The sequence below is a fragment of the Geotrypetes seraphini genome, chromosome 19 (assembly GCF_902459505.1).
Source record: "Geotrypetes seraphini chromosome 19, aGeoSer1.1, whole genome shotgun sequence".
In the NCBI taxonomy this organism is placed as follows: domain Eukaryota; kingdom Metazoa; phylum Chordata; class Amphibia; order Gymnophiona; family Dermophiidae; genus Geotrypetes; species Geotrypetes seraphini.
In genome coordinates this window covers 27,966,206-27,988,434 of record NC_047102.1, presented here as the reverse complement: position 1 = coordinate 27,988,434, position 22,229 = coordinate 27,966,206, and the positions used below count along the sequence as shown (strand labels likewise).

The following is a 22,229-nucleotide window of genomic DNA, read 5'->3' as shown; positions in this document are numbered from 1 at the left end:
GAAAGCATTGACTTGTGATTAAGGGAGTGTGTGGCGCAGGGGTTAGAGCTACCCTGGGGCTGTGGGTTCAAGTTCCTCTTTGCTCCTTGTGACCCTGGGCAAGTTACTTAATTCCCTCATTGCCCCAGGTACACTAGATAGAGTTTGAGCCCACCAGGACAGATAGGGAAATATGATAAAAGCACCTGAATGTAAACCACTTAGGATGTAAGTGGTATATAAATAATTAAATAAATAAAAACTTGAGTCGCACCACTGCTAAAGACGGCACATCCAGGCAAGTTTTGTCAGCAGACCGTAACTCCCATGAGGGACGATATCACTGCAATAAAGAGCGAACACTCAAAGGACAGTTAAAGTGAAGCAATTTGAAGTTCAAGCAAAACTTTAAACTTAATCTGCAAATCAATTGGTAACCAATGAAGCTCACGAAGAATTGGCGTGATATGATCATATTTGGAAGCGTGAGCCATAAGACGTGCTGCCGCATTTTGGGCAAGCTACAGTGACCGCAAGACACATTTGGGCAAACCAAGATAAGTGGAGTTACAATAATCAAGCAGAGGGGCTATCAACAAAGTCACAACCATGCAAAAATTGTCTACAGAGAGATATCACGCAACCTCCGTACCAAATGCAACTTGAAGAACACACCAGAGATCACATTCTTAATCTGGGCCTTAAAGGACAACATGGAGTCAAGCACGACTCCCAGATACCTACACTGCCCATGTACAGAGACAGACTCACCTACAAGAGAAATTTCAACTGGACAAGATGCCAATTTCTTACCACGACCAATATAGAGCACTTCGGTCTTCGCAACATTTAATTCTAAATGATTTTGAGACATCCAATTCTGAATGACACCAAAACAATCATACAAAAAAAGACAATGTTTCATCAAAATAATTTTTTACAGGAATGAGAAATCGGAGGTCATCAGCATAAAGATGGCACACCACACCCAATGAGCGTAGAACTTCACACAGTGGGAGCATATAAAGATTAAACAGAATTGCCGACAAAGCCGACCCTTGTGGAATCCAACAAGACAAAGAGACCCAATCTGATTGCTTCTTATTAGCCTCAACACAACAAGAATGGTTCTCCAAAAAAAGACTCAAACCAAGCGAGAACTATACCTGCCATACCCAGCGCCCCAATCTCGCAAGCCAGATTTGATGTTTAACGGTGTCAAAAGCAGCGGAAACATCAAGGAACACCATGAAATACAACGTCTCGTGATCTAACCCACTCCGTAAGGTATTAAGCACAGAAAGTACAAGATGCTCAATGAAACAAAAAGTGTGGAACAATTTGTAAGTTTCATGGTTCCACATCATTCTCTTCTTGGATGGGCTGAGAACTTTTCAGCAGTCCCTCGTATTGTGATGTCATAATATCTCATTCCACCAATGCCTAAGAGCCAACCTAATCGGTGATGTCACAATAGCTTGGTTTCCCTATACCTGTGCCTATTTGCTAGATGCATTTGCCTCACTGAAAAGTGTCAAGAAAAGGGTGAAATAATTTGTAAGTTTCATGGCTTCATGTCATTCTCTTCTTGGTTGGGCTGAGAACTTTACAGCAGCCCCTCATATATTCCACATAAACCTTTGTCAGCCATTGTAGAAATATAAATGTATATTTTTCCTGAAGATGTCACAGGTCCAGTATCCCCTGGAGTTTGGGGGGTTGGGGAGAGGGGGTCAGGGGATACATCAATCACAGGGGGATTAAGAGGGAGGTGATCTTTCTTAAGCCCTCCAGTGGAACACTGATCTATAGGAACACTTTTCTGACGCACAGCCATCCCATGTAGCTGGTATAAATCCCATAATTGATCGTTTTTGAGGTAGACATGCATTTGCCTCCTAAAATTAGGAATATACATTTATTTATTAAGCTCCTTCCCACCATCCCTCAAGTTGTATAAAAAATTTCTAAAAATTGTGCATAAAATTTGGTCGCATATCCAAATTGGGTGTGCAGTTTAATTAGCACCAATTATTGGTTTCTTAACGAGATACTGGTGCTAATTAAAATCAATTACATGTACTTAAATTTAGACATGGAATTTGCATTTTATGCACGAGTCAAAAAAAGGGGCGGGCCATGGCAAAATTTAAATGCAGGCACTTGCGCTAGGAATTCATTGGTGCAAAGGGCTGCACCTAAATTTAGTCACAGTTTCCAGGCAACTATTTTTATAAACCGTACCCAACTTTAAGGGCTCCTTTCACAAAGACGCGCTAGCGGTTTAACGTGCTTAATAGTGCACGCTAAACCGCCGGACGCGCTAGCCGCGACCACCTCCTCTTGAGCAGGCGGTAGTTTTTGGCCAGCGCAGGGGTTAGCGTGTGATGAAAAGTCACGCCTGTTAACCCCGCTAGCGCGCCTTTGTAAAAGGAGCCCTAAGTGCAACTTATAGAATAGCACTTTTTTGGCGCCAATTTTTGAAGTGTCATCTATAGAATTTAGCTCCATATGCATATGTTGCCGTTTTAGATGTGAATATTCTAGCTTTGTAAAATCAGGACCTAAACATTTATGCCAGTTTATGCACATCTAAAACCTTTGAAAATAAGTGGCAAAGGTTTTGTTGTTGTTTTTTTTTTTAACTTTGCTTATGTACCGGTATAACTTGTTTTGTTTTCCTGAGAGAATTACATATGAGGATCTCAGTGTATAATTATGAGGTAAGAAAAGAAGAGGAGATCTCAAGCATAAGAATGAAGACTGTGAAGGACAGCACAGAGAATCAGGAATGGATGATGGAAAAAGAGATAACGGTAGAAGAATAGAGGAATGGGGAGGAGAAGGAAGGAAAACACTGGATTGTGAAAGGATGAGAAGAAATTTGGAAGAAGTCAGAAGTGCCCAGGCCAAAATCTCTAAAAACTTAAAGCTGGCACTCACTAGGGATACCTGGTCCATGAAAGGTACTTACTTTCCTAGCCTCCAACACCATCCGCCATCAACCAGAAATAACTCTGCTGTTAATGTACCAAATGCAACAGATGAAAGGAAAGGCAGTGAAAGAGAAACATTCCATCTGACAGTGAAGTACTTGAGTGCTTCACTCCCCCATGCATAACACAGGAATAGCCTTACTGGTCAGAACAATGGTCTATCTAACTCTGTATCCCATCTTCTCAGTGGCCAATCCAGGTCACATGTTCCTGGCAAAACCCCAAATAGTAGCAACATTCCATATTACCAATCCAGGGAAAACAGTGGCTTGCCTCATGTCTATCTCAATAGTAGACTATGGACTTTTCCTCCAGGAAATTGTCCAAACCTTTCTTTAAACAAGCTATTCTCTCTGCTCTTACCACATCCTATTGCAATGCATTCCAGAGCTTAACTATTCTCTGAATGAAAAAAATATATCTTCCTATTGGTTTTCAAAGTACTTACCTGTAACTTCATTGAGTGTCCCCTAGTCTTTGTCATTTTTGATGGAGTAAATATCAATCCACTTGTACCCGTTATACTCCACTCAGGATTTTGTACTTCAATCATATCTCCCCTCAGCCATCTCTTTTCCAAGCTGAAGAGCCCTAACCATTTTAGGCTTTCCTCATACAAGAATAATTCCATCCCTTTTATCATCTTGGCTGTTCTTCTTTGAACCTTTTATAGTTCCGCTATATCTTTTTTTTAGATAAGGCAACCAGGATAGAACACAACACTCAAGATAAGGTCACACCATTGAGCGATAGAGGCATTATAACATTCTTAGTCTTGTTTAAGCTAATCGAATCTAGTCTTCAATTTATATATTGGATCATCTCCCAACGGAGCTCAACTCGGTTCACATGTAATTAAGACTAGAGCACATAAGAAAGACAGCATAAAAGAAAAAAAAAAAGCTGGATTATCATCAATTCTTTGTTACTATAGTTAAGCCATTTAAATGTTGTGTAAACAACAAAGTTTTCAGGGCTTTACGAAAATGTTGTAGCTGGCCTATCATTCTAATAATTCCTAGAATTTTGTTGTTTTTTTTGGCTGCTTCCACACATAGGGTGGAAGGTTTCAGCATATTGTCTACAATGACACCTAGATCTTTTTCTTGGGTGCTGTCCTCCAAGGTGGACTCTGGCATCTGGTAATTGTGATTTGGGTTATTCTTCCCAATGTGTTTCACTTTGCATTTGTCCACATTAAATTTCATCTGCCATTTGGATGTTCAGTCTTCTGATTTTCTAAGATCTGTCTTCAATTTTTTATGGTCTGCATGAGTTTTAACATGAGTTTAGTGTCATCTGCAAATTTAATCACCTCACCCATCGTTCCAGTTTCCAGATCATTTATAAATAAATTAAATAGCTCCAGACCCAGTACAGATTCCTGTCGCACTCCACTATTTAACCTCCTCCATTGTGAAAAATGGCAATTTAATCCTACTCTCTGTTTTCTGTCCAATAAGCAATTCCTAATCCAAAACTGAACATTGCCTCCTTTTCCCATAATTCTTTAATTTTCTCAAGAGGAACTTTGTCTAAAGCTTTCTGAAAATCTAGATACACTACATCAACTGGCTCACCTTTATCCACGTTTATTCACACCTTCAAAAAAAGTCAAGCAAATTGGTGAGGCAAGACCTCTCTTGGCTGAACCCATGCTGACTTTGTCCCATTAGATCATATTTGTCTATGTGTTCCACAATTTTATTTTTTTTATAATTGTTTCCACTATTTTGTCCAGCACTGAAGTCAGGCTAACCGGTCTATAATTTCTCAGATTTCCTTTGGAACTCTTTTTAAAAATCGGCATAAAAATGGCCACCCTCCAATCTTCAAGTACTACATATGATTTTAGCTACAGATCACTAATAGCAGATCAGCAATTTCATATTTGAGTTCTTTCAGTAGCCTGGGATGTATACCATCTGGTCCAGTTGATTTAACTTGTGCAAGTTCTTATACGAGAGGATATCTTGTAAACTTTTGTAACTTTTGGTTAGAAATATAGTCCATTTTCTGTTGTTGGAAGCATATTTGTATTTATGGTTTTAATGATGCTTCATCATCAATAGTTGGAAATATATGCCTTTTTATCAGTGGATATAGATAAGAACATAAGCAGTGCCTCCGCCGGGTCAGACCATAGGTCCATCCTGCCCAGCAGTCCGCTCCCGCGGCGGCCCAAACAGGTCACGAACTGTCTGAATCACCAAAAGGGGCCCCCTTGCCACCTTGGTTTCCCACTGAGTCCTATCTTCCCATCAAAGTCCTAACCCTCCGGTCTTGCACATGCACGACCTGGTTGGGTTTCTATACTTATTACCTGGTTAGCTTTCTATACCTGTGTTACATCCCAGCACCTCTCTCAGTATCCCACAATCCCTTTATCCCTCAGGAATCCGTCCAATCCCTGTTTGAATCCTTGTACCGTACTCTGCCTGATCACTTCCTCCGGTAGCACATTCCAAGTGTCCACGACCCTTTGTGTGAAAAAAAACTTCCTTGCATTTGTTTTGAACCTATCTCCCTTCAGTTTCTCCGAATGCCCCCTCATACCTGTTGTCCCCTTCAGCCTGAAGAATCTGTCCCTATCCACCCTCTCTATGCCCCTCATGATCTTGAAGGTCTCTATCATATCTCCCCTGAGCCTCCTTTTTTCCAGAGAGAAGAGCCCCAGCCTATCCAACCTCTCGGCGTATGGGCAGTGTTCCAGACCTCTTACCAGTTTCGTTGCTCTCCTTTGGACTCTCTCAAGTACCGCCATGTCCTTCTTGAGGTACGGCGACCAATATTGAACGCAGTATTCCAGATGTGGACGCACCATCGCTCGATACAATGGCATGATGACTTCCCGCGTCCTGGTTGTTATGCCCCTCTTTATGATGCTTTATGATGTTTGTTTTTATGGTTTAATTTATTCAAAAGAGGTTCATTGGTGGAAAATGCATATTATAGACTCCAGAGATCCTTCATCACTGCCATGAAAGCCACAGGGCTACTCCTTAGAGAGAACATTGCTGGGGAGAACATAAACAGGCCTCTAAGGTCACGTGGAGAACAAAAGGCTTCTCAAACAAGACTAGAAAGTCTAGAAGAGCAACAAAAATGATAAAAGGTATGGAAAACCTTTCATACGCAGACAGGCTGGAAAGGCTGGGGCTCTTCACCCTGGAGAAGCAGAGACTCAGAGGAGACATGATAGAGACTTACAAGATCATGAAGGGCATAGAGAAGGTGGAAAGGGACAGATTCTTCAGCCTATTGGGAACTACAAGAACAAGGGGGCACTCAGAGAAATTGAAAGGGGACAGGTTTAGAACCAATGCTAGGAAATTTTTCTTCACTCAGAGGGTGGTAGTCACCTGGAATGCGCTTCCGGATGATGTGATAGGACAGAGTACATTAAGGGGATTCAAAGAGGGATTGGACAAGTTCCTGAAGGATACGGGGATTGAGGGATATAGATAGAGGTAGAGATAGGATTATGGAAGTGTATATATAGAAGAATAATGGGGATTGAAAGGTTTTAGACAAAGGATCACTCACAGGTCATAGACCTGATGGGCCGCCGTGGGAGCGGACTACTGGGCGCGATGGACCCCTGGTCTGACCCAGCGGAGGCAACTTCTTATGTTCTTATGTTTTACATTTATGCAGACAACATCTCCTATATTGCTACCTTGTAAGAATATCTCAAATGAATTGATTACTTGAATTTCTATAATCTTAGAAAAGGTAGAATTATGGATGCTACAGGTTAGGTTGAAGCTTAATCTTGAAAAAACAAGGTTTTTTTTGACAAGCCCTAATGAGAAAATTCAAGAAAAAAGTATCCAATTGAAGGGCCAAAATTTTGAGATAGCGTCTAATTTGAAAATTCTGGGGGTTACTTTGGATCACACATTAACTTTGAGGAAACATACAGATTTATTAATTTAAAAAAGTTATGCACTTTTATAGACATTAAGACCCATTAAAAAAGTTTTTTGACAGCAAATCTTTTCGATTACTGGTTCAATCTATTGTATTATCAACTTTAGACTATTGTAATATAATTTAATTGGGGTTACCTAAAAAAAATATATTAAGACTTCGGTTGGTGCAAAATGCTACAGTTCGCCTGATTTTTAATTTTAAAAAAGTATGATCATGTTAGCTCTTTTTATACCAAGTTGCACTGGTTGCCTTTTGGGGGCCAGAGTGCTTTTTAAGTTTGGATGCATTTGTTATAAGGTGCTTTTGGATTATCTCCCTCATATTTGTCCCCCTATCTGAAACTTTCTTACTCAACAAAAGGAACTAGAAATTCTGGAAAGTTCATCTTCCCTACTCCAAAGGCCTGTTGTTCTAAGACCTTTTTAGACAGGACTTTGGAGTATCAAGCTGGGAAGATGAACTCCAGGCTAAGTCCGATGATTGTTCAATTCTTACTTCACATTTAGGAAATCATTAAAGACCTATTTATTTGACAAATAAGAATATTAATTTTGATATATTTAAATGAGGTCTTTTGTTTCTATTCTTATTGTCATAGTATGTTTTAATTTTTTAATAATTTTTAACATTGTACTTGAATGTTTAACAACTGTATTACTTTTATTATATAATTTTAGATTGTACGTAGATAGTGCGTTCTATGAAACTGTACCATGTGCTGAAATTTCTTAGTATTTTCCTGTTGTGAACCGCCCAGAACTACTGGTTGGGCGGTATACAAGAGAATAAATTATTATTATTTGAAGTGTGGAATTGAGCAACTTTTGGAAAAGGTGTTTCATATTTTGCCACAGCTAAGAGTGGCAACATTCAAAAAACTTCTTGTGAGCCAGGAGCTCATTTGAATCTTATAGTTGTTATACAAATGAATACTGATATGGCTATGCAGAAGCCTAACAGCTTGTTGAAATCCATGTTGAATTTGTTTAAGAGCCAAACAAATCCTGCTGGCAATGGACTTTTGTACTAGTTAGAAAACCTCTTTTTAAAAAAACATTTACATATCCTTATAAAAGGAAAAAGAAGTCCAGAACTTTACTAACCAAACCTGAATTGTTTGTCTGTAATTTTTGTTTCTATACAAATCTTTCTTCAATACCTATTTTTTAAAAGGCCAGCAATTCTTACCCGTGTGTGGCTGGAACAAAGGCGCTTATCGTGTTTTGAGCAGCCGGTGCTTTCTCAAGGGGTCACAAATTCATAGTCTAGTGACCATTAGGCCGCAAGTAATTAGAGGTGAGAGAATACATTTCACCAGATCAAAGATGGCTGCCCACCAATAAATCACAATACTGTAATATATTTAAAACTTGAATCATATCACTGAATTAAATGCAAAACGGTAAGCTAATGACCTATAACACTGTTTCAGCCCACCCTAAGAGCCTATATAACACCTCACTTATTCGATTCTGAGCATAGTTTTACTCCCCGCTCATTCAGTTACTTCTCATACCCTCACATTTTTGCACTCCACATGCTTTCATCCTTCTCTAATACGTATACACCTTCCATCTACTCAAACACAGCACACATCTATAGGATTATGGCTTCACAGGGCTGTAAGGATATTAAAAGACACAGACTGTGTCTCACTTCTAATGAGTACTTCCAGCATTCACTACCATTACTACATATAGTCATACTCAATAATTCACATCCATCCTTCTCATCACCCACAAAGATTCAGGTAATGGATGTGCTGGCCAGGATTCCTGCGGGTGGTTAAAGAAAGGGTCTGGGCATGATCCCCAGGTCAGAATCTTTCTCGGCAGGAGTGGAAGAGAGTCTGTGGGCCTGATTCTCTATATATAGGGTTACCAGACGACCAGGAAAATCCGGACGTGTCCTCTTTTTTAGAGGACCGTCCAGGTGCCCGGACGGACTTTCCAAAAACCAGCAGTTTGTCCGGGTTTTGGAAAGCTCCAGCCGCGTCTGGAGGTCCTCTGAGCATGCGCGGATGACGACACACGCGTCCACGCATGCTCGGAGGCCCTCGGACGCAGCCCGGAGGTGAAGAATGAAAACACAACGCTTTCTGGGGCGGGTCTAGAGATGAAACGGGGCAGGACTGGGGTTGGAACAGGGTGTGGTCACGCTTACAGAATTTTACAAATCAAAATATGGTAACCCTATACATATAATGTCTAATAAACCATAAATGCGATTCCATAAAAGGCACGTGTGCTATATAAAATTGTGCTTAGCAGTCAAACCTGTCCCTAATATTTAGGAATATCCATTTACACCCTAAAAACCAGGCCTAAATACCTGCGCTTTTCTTCTGGCCTGGTGCACTAGAACTGATGCGCATCTCTTTATAGAATGTGCTGATCAAGTGGTGCACATAACTTATAATAGTGCCAATTAGCATAAACGATGAGGTGTCAATTGCCAATTATCAGCTCTGATTGACTGTGTACCCCGATTTGCTTGCATAACCTGTGGTGCTATATGCAGAATTTGGAGGTTCGCGTATAATGTCGTGTGGACAACTTGGCATTTATATTGCAATGCTATTTCTTTTTGTTTTGCATCTGTCGGTGATCATGTGTCAGTTTCACATTCAAGTAATGGAATCCATTCTTTTGCTAATTGTGTTATATCAAAAGTCAGATGAGCAGCTTTATAATTCACTGTTACTAGTGGTGTGCCCAAAGTTCTGTTCTTGGGCCTGTTTTTTGTTTTTTTTTTGTGTGTTTTGTTTTTTTTTGGGCGGTATTGCTGAAGGATTGTTGGGTAAGATTTGCCTCTTTGCAGATGATACCAAAATTTGCAATAGAGTAGACACCCCGGATGGTGTGAATAACATGAAAAAAGACCTGGCGAAGCTTGAAGAATTGTTTGAAATTTTGCAGCTAAGATTTAATGCTAAGAAATGCAAGGTCATGCATTTGGGCTGCAAAAATCTGAGTGAACAGTACAGTTTATGGAGTGACTAACTTATGTGCATGACAGAAGAACAGGACTTGGATGTGATGATCTTAAAGTGGCAAAATAGGTTGAAAATGTGACGGTGAAAGCTAGAAGGATGCTAGGGTGCATAGGGAGAGGTATTAACAGTAGGAAGAAGGAGGTATTGATGCCCCTGTATAAGACTCTGGTGAGACCTCATTTAGAATATTGTGTACAATTCTGGAGGCCGCACCTTGAAAAATATATAAAAAGGATGGAGTTGGTCCAGAGGAAGGCTACTAAAATGGTGTGTGGGCTTCGTGATAAGGCGTATGGGGACAGACTTCAAGATCTCAATCTGTATACTTTGGAGGAAAGGCAGAAGAGGGGAGATATGATAGAGACATTTAAATACCTACGTAATGTAAATGTGCATGAGTCGAGTCTCTTCAATTGAAAGGAAGCTCTGGAATGAGAGGGCATAAGATGAAATTAAGAGGTGATATGCTCAGGTAGCGAATGACACGGTGACAGTTACCTGCGGGTAGCTGCAAGTAACCCGCCGAAACGGTGGGAGGGGGGAAGTGCTCACTGCGGACACGGGGACAAGGCCATTCCCCGCCCCGTGGAGCGGTGAGTAGCCTTGTCCCCGCAGTTAAGGGAGCGAAGGCGCGCGGGGCCCCCTACCTAAGGCCAAATCTATCTCCCTCCCTCCCCCTTACCTTCGCGGTGCTTTAGTAAAGAAACTTACTTCCGGAGAGGCTGGGCCATTTGGCCTTTATCTGCCATCATGTTTCTATGCAATCCACCCATGTTCCTCCCCTGTTAATTTCAACTTTTGAGATTCGCACACTGGATATGATGTGCACCACTTTATAGAATGCACCTATTGTGCACCAGATTGTGGGTGTAACTTCTAATTAGTACCAATTAGCATCAATTTGTAGGTGTTACTTGCCAATAATCAGTACCGATTGGTCTTGTTAACAATTAAATTGCATGTACAAATTGTCTGTATACACTGATTTCCATGTGCAACTTATGGTGCTCTATACAGAATTTGGGAGTTGGTGCAAGTAGGATGCCCTGATACCAGTTTAGAAATGGCGCTCCCCAACTTGCATCAGGGCGTCAAAAAGGACACACAGTCATCAATTTACAGAGTTGCCCCCAGAGACTTAAAAACTGATCAATAGGAGGGCAGGATATCGGCCTCTTGAAACCCCAGATCTGTTCTGTTTGCGCATCACCAATGGCAACACCCCGTCTCTTCTGCAACAAGGTAAGTACACAAGGTGTTAATCCCTTTGGACTGCGCCTGAAAATAAAAATCTTTTAACATTCAAACTATTATTTAGCATACAGCTGGTTAGTAGTTTTGCACTGAAGCACTGGCTTCCATCCCAAATTCTTTTGTGTTTTTCTTTCTTTTTTTTTTTTTTTTTTTTATGTGTGTGTGTTCTGGCACATACCTGGAGCTGTAAAGGGCTGAGTCCAGAAGCAGCAGCAGCTGCCATTGTTGACGGAATGAACTGCACGGGGTAGTTATCACCTGTCGAGGAGAACAATACATGCAGGTTTAGACAATGAGCCAAGCAGAGCGGTAGACGAGTGCGAACAGGGCCCGAACGGGGGCCTGCTCTCTACAACACCGCTCTAAGCCCAAACATCTGCACAAACAAAAGCCTGATTTGGGCACAGACTTGCAGCACTACTTCGGAACTCGGCATCAGCATATAGCTTTTAGGCAAACTGGCAATGCATATAATAGAAGTCTAATGTGCCTATCAGTTTACTTTGAAGGTTGGAGATGTGTAATTCGAACATGCTTTCCTTTGTAAAGTTATACAAGGTATTGCCTTTAGAGAGAAAAAAAAATAGCTGGAAGGGTTGAGGTGAGAGGGTTTCAAATCATGCTTAGAATAAGAAAATGCACCGAAATATTCTTTCACATCCTGAACACTGAAACAAATGTTGAGATATTGTTATCTGACCGGCAAACCAACTCCATTTTTAATAAGATTATACACTGTTAGCTCATAAAGAGACCAAGCACAGGAGCACATGCTCCCTGCAGATTAAGTCACAGAATTCTTGTTTTGAAGCGTCGGAAATCTGGGAATACAGAAGCAAGATCTGATCCAGTTTCTGGCTCTTGTCCCTATTCTAATATACAGCATTTCCCCATCCATGTTAAATATTTGCAAAGCGTTTCACAGGAGGACAATATAATAATGCAGAAAACAATAATATCGACAGATGAATAAAAGTGATATGAAGACACTATTTCAGAATGAAAGTGAAAGTCTACAAGAATGGAGTCAATTTTTATTATGTATTCATCTGTGTGCTTATTTTTATTTTTTTTTTGCCAATTTCTGAGAAATATAGCCCGGATGGATTCTTGGTGAGTAACTACAAAGGACACATGATTACAAATCATACAAGAATCCATGCAGCATATTCTAGACTGAATTATCTTGTACTTATTTTCAAGTTAAGTTGCTCTCAGGAAGAAATATGACGGAAAAGGAAAACTGAAATTGCTTACTGTGCGTTATTGATAAGAAATGTTACCCAAATCAATAACTGGCAAGCAGACTCATAGGAGTCAATTTACAGCTGGTGTGGTTACTGTACGATGCAAACACTGCCACCGATGCTTATTTAATAAGTATATTCAGTGCTGCTATCAATATAGATATGGTAGAAGCACTGAATATGTGTTGACTAGTAAATATGCTGAACCAATTCATTTAATTTAGACCTGATACTTGATTAATGGACCTTTTCAGTTTGTATTTTGTTGTGTTTTTAAGATTATGTATGCTGCTTGAGTACCTGATTGTGAAAACCGCTTAGATAACCTTGATAGGCGGTATATAAAATCCTAATAAACTTTAAACTTTTTGTACTGCACTTTAAAGGGAAAATACAAGTAATAACTATAAACTATAAATTATCTGTCTGATATTTTTTAAATGCAAACCATCACTGACTAGACTAGTCCTGGATATTCAGTGCCAAGGAATGACCGATATTTAGCTAGGGCCCACATATGAGAGATATGTGGGTCCCGGCATTGAATAATAGCTGGGACCCTTATAACTTGGGATGTACTGGGAGGGAGCTAAGGCAGCCCTGATTGGCTTAGGACAGGGGTAGGGAACTCCGGTCCTCGAGAGCCGTATTCCAGTCGGGTTTTCAGGATTTCCCCAATGAATATGCATGAGATCTATGTGCATGCACTGGAGTTTGCAAGTACAGACGTCGATTACATAATGCAAGTTCATGCACACTGATTACAAAATACTTTTATCTATGTGTGTAACTTTACATGTAAACATTTATACCTGTTCTCAACCAGATGCATTCAAGGTGCAATTTTTGCCATGTACACCTAATATTTAAAAATAAAAAGACACATAGGTGCCTATGGGGCTCATTTTCAAAAAAATAAAGACGTCTACAAGGCAGCATAAACCAGAACTTGGCCGTCCAATTTCCAAATTTTGAAACTCACTTTCTAGTCATCTTGCTAGGTTTTTTTTTGTCCTCCGTGCATCATAAATTCAAGGGAGCGTGTTGGAAGCATGTTATGGGCTGGCTTTGGGCATGTCTTCCACTGATAAACATTTTCTAAGACGTCCCGGATGGAACTTTGATGTCCAGAGCTAGACCTGTTTTAAAAGCGTCTAAGTGCCAAAAAGGCACCCAAACTGATCAGATGACCACCGGTGCAATTATGACCCCTCCCCCCCACACACACATACTCCCCCAATGGTCACTAACCCCCCTCCCCCCTCATCCCACAAAGATCTGAATGAAACAGTAAGAAACATAGAAATAGACGGCAGATAAGGGCCACTTCCCATCTAATCTGCCCACCCCAATGACCCTCCCATACCTTTCTCTGTGAATAGATCCCACCGTGTCTATCCCATTTGGCCTTAAAATCAGGCACGCTGCTGGCCTCAATGACCTGAAGTGGAAGACTATTCCAGCGATCAACCACCCTTTCAGTGAAAAAGAATTTCCTGGTGTCCCCGTGCAGTTTCCCGCCCCTGATTTTCCACGGATGCCCCCTTGTTGCCGTGGGACCCTTGAAAAAGAAGCTATCTTCTTCCGCCTCGATGCGGCCCGTGAGATACTTGAATGTCTCGATCATGTCACCCCTCTCTCTGTCCCTAGAACAGCAGCACCTGGTATGGGGAAACCTAGTAGAGCCTGGTGGGTTGGCTAGTGAATCATAGAGAGAAGGACCCAGGACCATAAGCCACTCTAACCACTACATTTATGGTGGAAAGTGTGAGGCCACCAAAACCCAACTATTCTGCCATATAGCTGCCACCAGGAGCTATATAGGCTATTGGGGTGGTAGACAAGTGAGTATAGTGGGGTTTGAGGGAGTTTTAGAGGGTTCACCACATATTATAAGGGGGTTATGGTGAAATGTGAACCTGACACCCTTTATATGAAGCTCACAGCAGTGCCCTCTAAGGTGCCCCTCCCCCTCCTATATCCAAATGGCTTGAGTTTGAATGTTTTAAACTTGGACATTTTTATGGTCAAATATGACTAAAAAAGGTAGACGTCCTAAGGTTAGATATCCTGGCAGCCAAGATGTCTAAGTAGGCAATAAAAAAAAAATGGACATCTAGAAGTTTCAAAAATGGACATTTCTCCACCTGACTTTTGGGCATCTTGCAGGAAACATCCAAAGTTGGATTTAGATGTCCTATCAAAAATGGCCCTCTGTGTGTCTTTATAAAATAACATCTAAGTAAACATCTACTTGTCTTCTTAGCCTAGCCATTGTCACAGAAAATGACCTTCTAAATGGAACTTGTGCATCCAAATTCATTACATATATTGGAATATATCCAGTTTATTGCAGGTAGGTTGAGCAAGTGGATGTGGATTCAGTATTGATTGCTCCCAAGACATGAAAACGGTGGTGGAAAATAAGGATGAGTCAATCAAAAATTGATGAACCTCCAGATTCAATCATGGCAGCTTGGGTGAACTTCATTAAGATAAACTTTTGGCACTTACATGAGACACATCGTAATAGTCCTTGAACATTCTCAGTTTTCTTAGAAAGACATTTACGAGCTAAGGCCAGTATCAGAACAGTGTCAAGTTTACAGCTAGTCCTTCAAAAAAGCTGATTGTTCCCTCTCTTTCGCCTCAGTCCAGTCGGTTTTGGTAGGCAGTGACCACTATGACTCTTGGGATCTCAACAAGTCGTAAATATTAATTCACCCATGCTCAGGCATGGCATTCAAATGGTTTTGGTAAAGGTCCAAATTTAACAGAGACTTAGGCAACTTTCTGTGCAGCCACTCTCAGTTTGATAAGAAGCTATCTTTACTTTCATAAAATACAGTATATTTAACCCAGGTCTCCAGACATCCTCTGGGAATACCTTGAAGCACATCATTGTAAATTATTACGTACAATGCTGCAGCTAAAAAGAGGCAGGTTCCCAGTGGCAATCCACAGGTAGCTTGAACCCACTAAATGAATCCAGCCGCATGACTCCTGCCAGGATGTGCCACCAATTCCTGTTGAAATCTGCAACTGTTCAGAAGCTGACTCTGCAAAGCCTGGAAAGAATCGAGCACAAGCCAAATGTTTAAGTAATGACACTACAGCTGTGGAAAATGATTTAAGGACTTTTTGCAATTTGCTGCAACAATCTCTGTCTTACAGGAACATTTACAAGCAAAGTCAACGGCTTGGAGAAAGCAGAAAGACTGGCAAAGACATAATGTTAATGGCCCTGCAAAATCTGGAACGTGAAAATGAATACAGCAACGGATAAATTACACAGTAACACAGTGCTTTAATCAAGTATCACGTCAGGGTTAGGTACTCTTTTCGGGGGCCATATTTTAATGGTTTTACTTTTCTGCACACATTTTGGCATTTATAATAATCCAGCTGTTTTACATGAACTTTTCACATGGCAACGAGAACACAGTTAACAACAATGCAGTCTAAATGCGGCTTATAATAGGTTAATCAAGAGATTCAGAGGGGTAGCCCGCCCCATTCATATACGTTCCAAAAATTACTCTTCTTCCCAAACTCATGGAATTCTTTGGAACTCTCCCTCTGTTTACCGCAGGAGATGTCACACAGCCATTAATGTTGTGTTGCCTGCACCCCTCCCTCCCCTTCCGAAGCGCATTGTATGCTTCTAATCCACACAGCCTCTGTGCATCATCTCTATAATACCTCATCAGGCCATTGAGCACAGTATGCACTTGTACACAGTCCAGTAACAATTGGCTTCTGATTGCATATGAAGCTCTGCTACAATGCGTTCTCGAGTACTATACTGCGCTGGTATCCTATGGGGCAACGTTCAAAATATCTGAACTTTTTTTTTTTTCTCCTCTCCAAGAGGTTGATTTTGCTTTGCAGTTTTGCCGAACACACAAGGCCAAATTATTTTCTCGACTACAATGGAATGAAGCTTTAAAAAATATTTTTCAAAATTGTTCTATTGATCTCTTCAACTCAATTAAACACATTTTTTAATGTACATATTTTATTAGGTAAATAATGTACACACATGAGTCTATTTATCTGCATACATACATTACACATAAAGAAATGCTGAATTAATGATGCTTTAAACAGAGGGTCTATAAGCATTTAAGTGATCAGCACAGACTGTCTTTATTAAACATTTTGGAGGTATTTTTTTTTCTGTATAAAGTATGAATTATTCATCCTTCTTATATGCAACAAACCTCCTTCCTTCCTTTTTAAGTTCAATAACAGTTTCTTTATTTGCACCAAAACATGTTCTGTGTTAAACATTTTTCTTTTTCAGAAATCAGACTTTAAAAGAACTTCCCATGGCATTTTTTTTTAACACAGAGATGTTTTTTTATAGTGTAAAATAGCTGGATTTTACACACACAAACAAAACTACACATATATAAGTGCGTATGTCTATTTAGAAACATAGAAATATGATGGCAGATACAGGCCAAAAGGCCCATCCAGTCTGCCCATCCACAGCATTCATTATCTCCTCCTCTCCCTAAAAGTAAGCTGCCCGAGTTTTCAATTCGATTTTCCTGCCCAAGTGGGTGTTTTTTTTTTTTTTTTCAAACATCCTGGTGGGTTTATCTTGTAGCCTCTTCACCCCCTTTGCCCTCTCCTACTCACACTGGAGCTGTGGTGTAAACAAAACAAACAAAAAAGACTTTTCCTCTCTCTGTTAAATCCTAGCTCACGTTCACGATCTAACACCAGTTCTGGCAGGATAAACATTTAAAATCTGACATATTGTAAACACAAAACAGAAAATAAAATTATATTTTCTACCTTTTGTTGTCTGGTCATTATTCAAATCTTGTTGGTCCCAGGCTCTGTTAACTCGCTTGCCAGGGTCTCCTTCTTTCTCCGTGCTAAACATCCATCTTCCATCTCTATCCTCCCCTTCCATTTCCCTTCCCTCCCCTGGAGGTCTGGCATCTTCCCTTTTTTCATCTCCATCCACATAGCTGCAGCGATGAACCTCACTATCGCCAGATCCACCATCTCTCCTTTTCTCAACTAATCTTTCATCCAGCATCTCTCCCTCCTTCCCCAGTGTAACGTTTCTCCTTCCCTCCTTTCTGCATCCCCATCCATCTCGCCCTCTCCATGAGTACAATACTTTCTGCCTCCTGCACAATTTCTCTCTCTATCCTTGCCTCTTCCCTGAGTGGCATCCCTCCTTCCCACCCCCCAATCCAACATGCTCTCTCCCAATGCACCATCTCACCCTCCCCTCCAGAATGTAGCACCTTTCCTTTCCCTCCCTTTCTGCCAGGTCCAGCAGCACCTCTTCTCCCTTCATTTACCTCCCCCCTCCCCCCTGTCCAGCAGTTCCCCTTCTCCCTTCCCTGCTCACCCTATCCAGCAGTACCCCTTCTCCCTTCCCTGCTCCCCCTGTCTAGCAGTACCTTCTTCCTTCCCTCCCTCCGTGTACTTCTAAACCAGGGCATCTCTCCCCCGAAGGCCTGCCCCCCCCCGAAGGTCTGCATGTGTCCCCCCCTTCTTTGCAGGTCCTCCGGCTTCCCCCGAGCCACCCGCTCTTACCGTAGCCTGCAGAGACAGTGCTCTACGTGATCCTTGCAGGCTACCACCATCCTCAGAAGCACGTTCCCTCTGACGCGGTCCCGCCCCCTCCTCTGACATCAGTGGAAGGATTGCATCAGACGGAACATGCTTCTGAGGACGGTGGTAGCCTGTAAGGATCGTGTAGAGCATTGGCGATCCTCTCTGCAGGCTGCGGTAAGAGCAGGAAGTCAGAGGATGCAACAAAGAGCGCCAAAGCATAACAAGGTAAAACCAGGATTTCTGCAGCTCTTCCCGACTGATCCTCTTCCCTCGCCCCCTAAAGCAGGAGCGGCAGCGGCAGGCCAGCAAGAGGCAGTGCTGCTGCTCCTGCTTTAAAAAGGCACGGGGAGGAGGGTCGTCATTGAATCGGCAAGGCTGATTTTTTTTTTTTTAAACAAATCGATTCGAAACGATTCATCCGAAGTGAATCGGTGAATCGATTTGAATTGGAAATCGGGCAGCACTACCTAAGAGATCCCACGTGCCTGTCCCATGCTTTCTTAAATTCAGACAGTTTCTGTCTCCACCACTTCTTCTGAGAGACTGTTCCACGCATCTACCACCTTTTCTGTAAAATAGGTATTTCCTTAGATTACTCCTGAGCCTATCACCTCTTAACTTCATCCTATGCCCTCTCATTCCAGAGCTTCTTTTCAAATAGAAGAAACTCACCTCGTGTGCATTTATGCCAAGTGGGTATTTAAATGTCTCTATCATATATACATACATGCATGTAGAAAGAGCGAGAATGAGATATACATGATTTTTGGTTTCAGAGTTAATTTCTTAGTTTCTAAACCACACCCTGTCGTGTTTTGTTAATTTATTGGCTATAAACTGTTTCTCTTTACTGCTAACAAAAATGATTCCTCTTTTTTTTCTTTTTTATTCCCCCCCCCCGCCTTGATATTAAAGTGCCTTTTTTCAATTTTCTTGGCTCAGCTTTGCGCATTGTCTGAAGCTATAATGGTCACACAGTAGGGAAGTGCTGTTATAGTGAGGGGTCTTTACAGAGCATAATGTGATAACAGCGGCACCCTGTAGAGGACCTCAAGAAATTCTTACTCAGAAGGTTCTTCAGTACCTCATCAGTCCAAAGAACTCCCGATCCACTTCTCAACTTTGTCTCTGAATGAAAATTCCTTCCTGACCCCCCCCCCCACCCCAGTTTGCATCAGAGATGCATGCTATATCAGTGATATGATAATTTGGATTTAAATGATATGTTGAATTCTAAGGAGATACTACACAAGCTCACACACACACAGCAGCTACCTCTTAGGTAAAAGGCCAGGCTGCACTTTTCTGTTTCCAGGACTACGTAGCAGCTGCTGGAAAGGAGACAGCTGAAGGAAAACTGCCATTATTATTGCTGATCAATTATATTTGAGTACGCTTAAGTACAAGGAAATTGAAGTGATTTTTCCCAAACTCATCAGTGGTGGACAGGGGCACTTATAACAATGTTCTACAGTGCACAGGGAAGGCAATTTTCAAAGAATTCCTGAGCACAAAACTGTGTTTTATGTGCGAAAATGGGGAGATTGAAAAATGCCTAACATATGTACGAGTACACACCAAAGGCCAGAGTCAGTAGACGGCACTCAAATATATAAGCGCTGGGGAAAAAAAAATCTGCGCTAAGTGGTATTCTATAAAGGCCGCTCCAGGTTCAGAGATCTTTCTAGAATAGCACTTAGAGCAGATTCCTGTACCCAACTTTAGGCATAAGGACTTACGCCTGCTGAAACTTGGTGTAAATCCTACTGTGCCCTCATATTCTATAACCCTGTGTCTAAATATTTGGAATGCTTCTGACCAGGCCACACCCCCTTTTGAGTTGTACACTACACACTTTGGGGTTGATTCTGTATAGGTCTCTGGTCTTGGTGGCTGCCTAAGAAGTGGCTGAGAATCATGTACCGGTGTCCTAAACAGAATTGCGTCTGCCCTAACGAACAGACGCCTAACCTCCCCAATTCTCACAGATGCTGGTTAGAGAAACATGCCTTAACCTGATCACAAACATAGGCGGCTGATGGACCCCTTGCCATCAGCTGATCGAGGCAAGGGAAGACCCTATCATCTGATCCAGCAGGTCTCCCTGCCGGCTCAGCTGATCGGTGGGGGGGGGGGGGTACCCCTGCTGTGATCAGCTGAAATGGCTGCGGCAGGAGACCCGGCACCCAACCCCGAAATCAGCAGGAAAGATGCCCAGTCCTTCCTGCCGACACCCCCAAACTTAACCCCCCCCCCGACACCTCCAAGCTCACCCCAACATCTCCCACCCTGCATCTTTGTTGAAGAAACGCCGGCTGGAGGAATGCTTACTCCCTCTGGCCCGCAGGCCCGCCTCTCCAAAATGGTGGGCCTTCCCCTTCCCGGTGCATCCTGGGATGACAATAGTGCATACAAGTTACAGAATAGTGTCTAATTTAACTATTTAAGTGATGCTAATTGACTTTAAGTGCCAGTAATAACCCTAAAATGGTGGTGTCACCAATTTGCAGAAGTTATAGAATAACTTAGGTGTTATTCTATAAATTTGTCCCTCGCCCCTCTCTCCCCCCCCATTTAACCAGCTAGAAATGGACACTGACCAATTCAATAGCATTTGGGTCATAACTGTGAATATTCAGCATGAGATAACTAGTTATTTCTACTGAATATTCATGGTCAGTTGTTGACTGGCTAAGTTTAACGGGCAAATCAGGCCTATCTTTGCCTGATACTAACTTAACTAGCCATACTGAACATTTGCTCAGCTAGTTAAGTTAGCGTCCGCCAATCAAAACCCTGGATATTCAATGCTGGCCACCGGAAACAGCCTAGCACTGAATATCGAGGATCAGTGCCGACCGTGGCATTTATGTTGGCTGCCTCGCTCCAGCTAAATAGCGGCCAAATCAAGAGCACCTAGCAATACCTAACTTTGGAATCCGCACGTAACTTTTTAAAAAAAAATTGGTATGGTAATTGACCGCACCCGATTTTAGCCAATCCAAAAAAAAAATTAGCAATTAAGAGTTCCACGTGGAATTCTTAGGATGCCTAGCAACACCTGCGTTATGGTAGCTCCACTGTGACATTTGCAACAAGTCTCTAGAGTCGGGAGTGGTACCGGAGGACTGGAGAAGGGTGGATGTGGTTCCTCTCCACAAAAGTGGAAGTAAGGAAGAAGTATGGAATTACAGGCCAGTAAGTCTAACTTCTGTGGTAAGCAAATTAATGGAAGAGCTTTTAAAATAGAGAATGGTGAAGTTTCTGGAATCCTGTGGATTACAGGACCGAAGGCAACATGGATTCACTAGAGGTAGGTCTGATAAATTTCTTTGACTGGGTGACCAGAGAATTGGATAGAGGAGGTACGCTAGATGTGGTGTATTTAGATTTTAGCAAAGCCTTTGACAGTTCCACACAGATGTCTAATAAATAAACTGAGTGCCCTTGGGATGGGTCCCAAAGTGATGGGCTGGGGCAGGAACTGGTCGAGTGGAAGGCGACAGAGGGTAGTGATCAATGGAGATCACTTTGAGGAAAGGGATGTTATCAGTAGGGTGCCTCAAGGTTCTGTTCTTGGGCCTGTTCTTTTTAACATTTATATAAATGATATTGCTGAAGGGTTGTTGGGTAAGATTTGCCTCTTTGTGGATGATACCAAAATCTATAATAGAGTAGACAGGCCGGATGGTCTGAAATTTGACAGCTAAAATATAATGCTAAGAAATGGAAGGTCATGCATTTGGGCTGCAAAAACCAGAGGGAACGGTACAGTTTAGGGCAGTGATCTCAAACTCAAACTCTTTGCAGGGCCACATTATGGATTTGTAGGTACTTGGAGGGCCTCAGAAAAAATAGTTAATGTCTTGTTATAGAAATGACAATTTTGCATGAGGTAAAACTCTTTATAGTTTATTAATCTTTCCTTTTGACCAAGTCTTAATAATATTGTAATTTATAGCTAAAGAGACATATGATCAAGAAACTGTTTTATTTTACTTTTGTGATTATGATAAACATACCAAGGGCCTCAAAACTGTACCTGGAGGGCCGTATGTGGCCCCCGGGCCGCGTGTTTGAGACCACTGGTTTAGGGGGTGAAGAACTTATGTGCATGACAGAAGAGCGGGACTTGGGTGTGATTGTATGTGATGATCTTAGGGGGCCAAACAGGTTGAAAAGGTGATGGCGAAAGCTAGAAGCATGCTAGCTTGCATAGGGAGAGGAATTGATGCC

General features: G+C 41.8%; 1 protein-coding gene across 15 annotated transcripts in view; it reads right to left on the bottom strand.

The window, feature by feature from the left end:
• The window catches only part of SOX6 (SRY-box transcription factor 6), a 945,693-nt gene that overhangs the window by 194,215 nt on the left and 729,249 nt on the right, over positions 1-22,229 (bottom strand). For all 15 annotated transcript variants that reach the window (XM_033928339.1, XM_033928344.1, XM_033928338.1 and 12 more), the window contains one exon: positions 11,339-11,418. In XM_033928339.1, the coding sequence (XP_033784230.1) occupies positions 11,339-11,418 (80 nt within the window). The remainder of the gene's footprint in view (positions 1-11,338; positions 11,419-22,229) is intronic.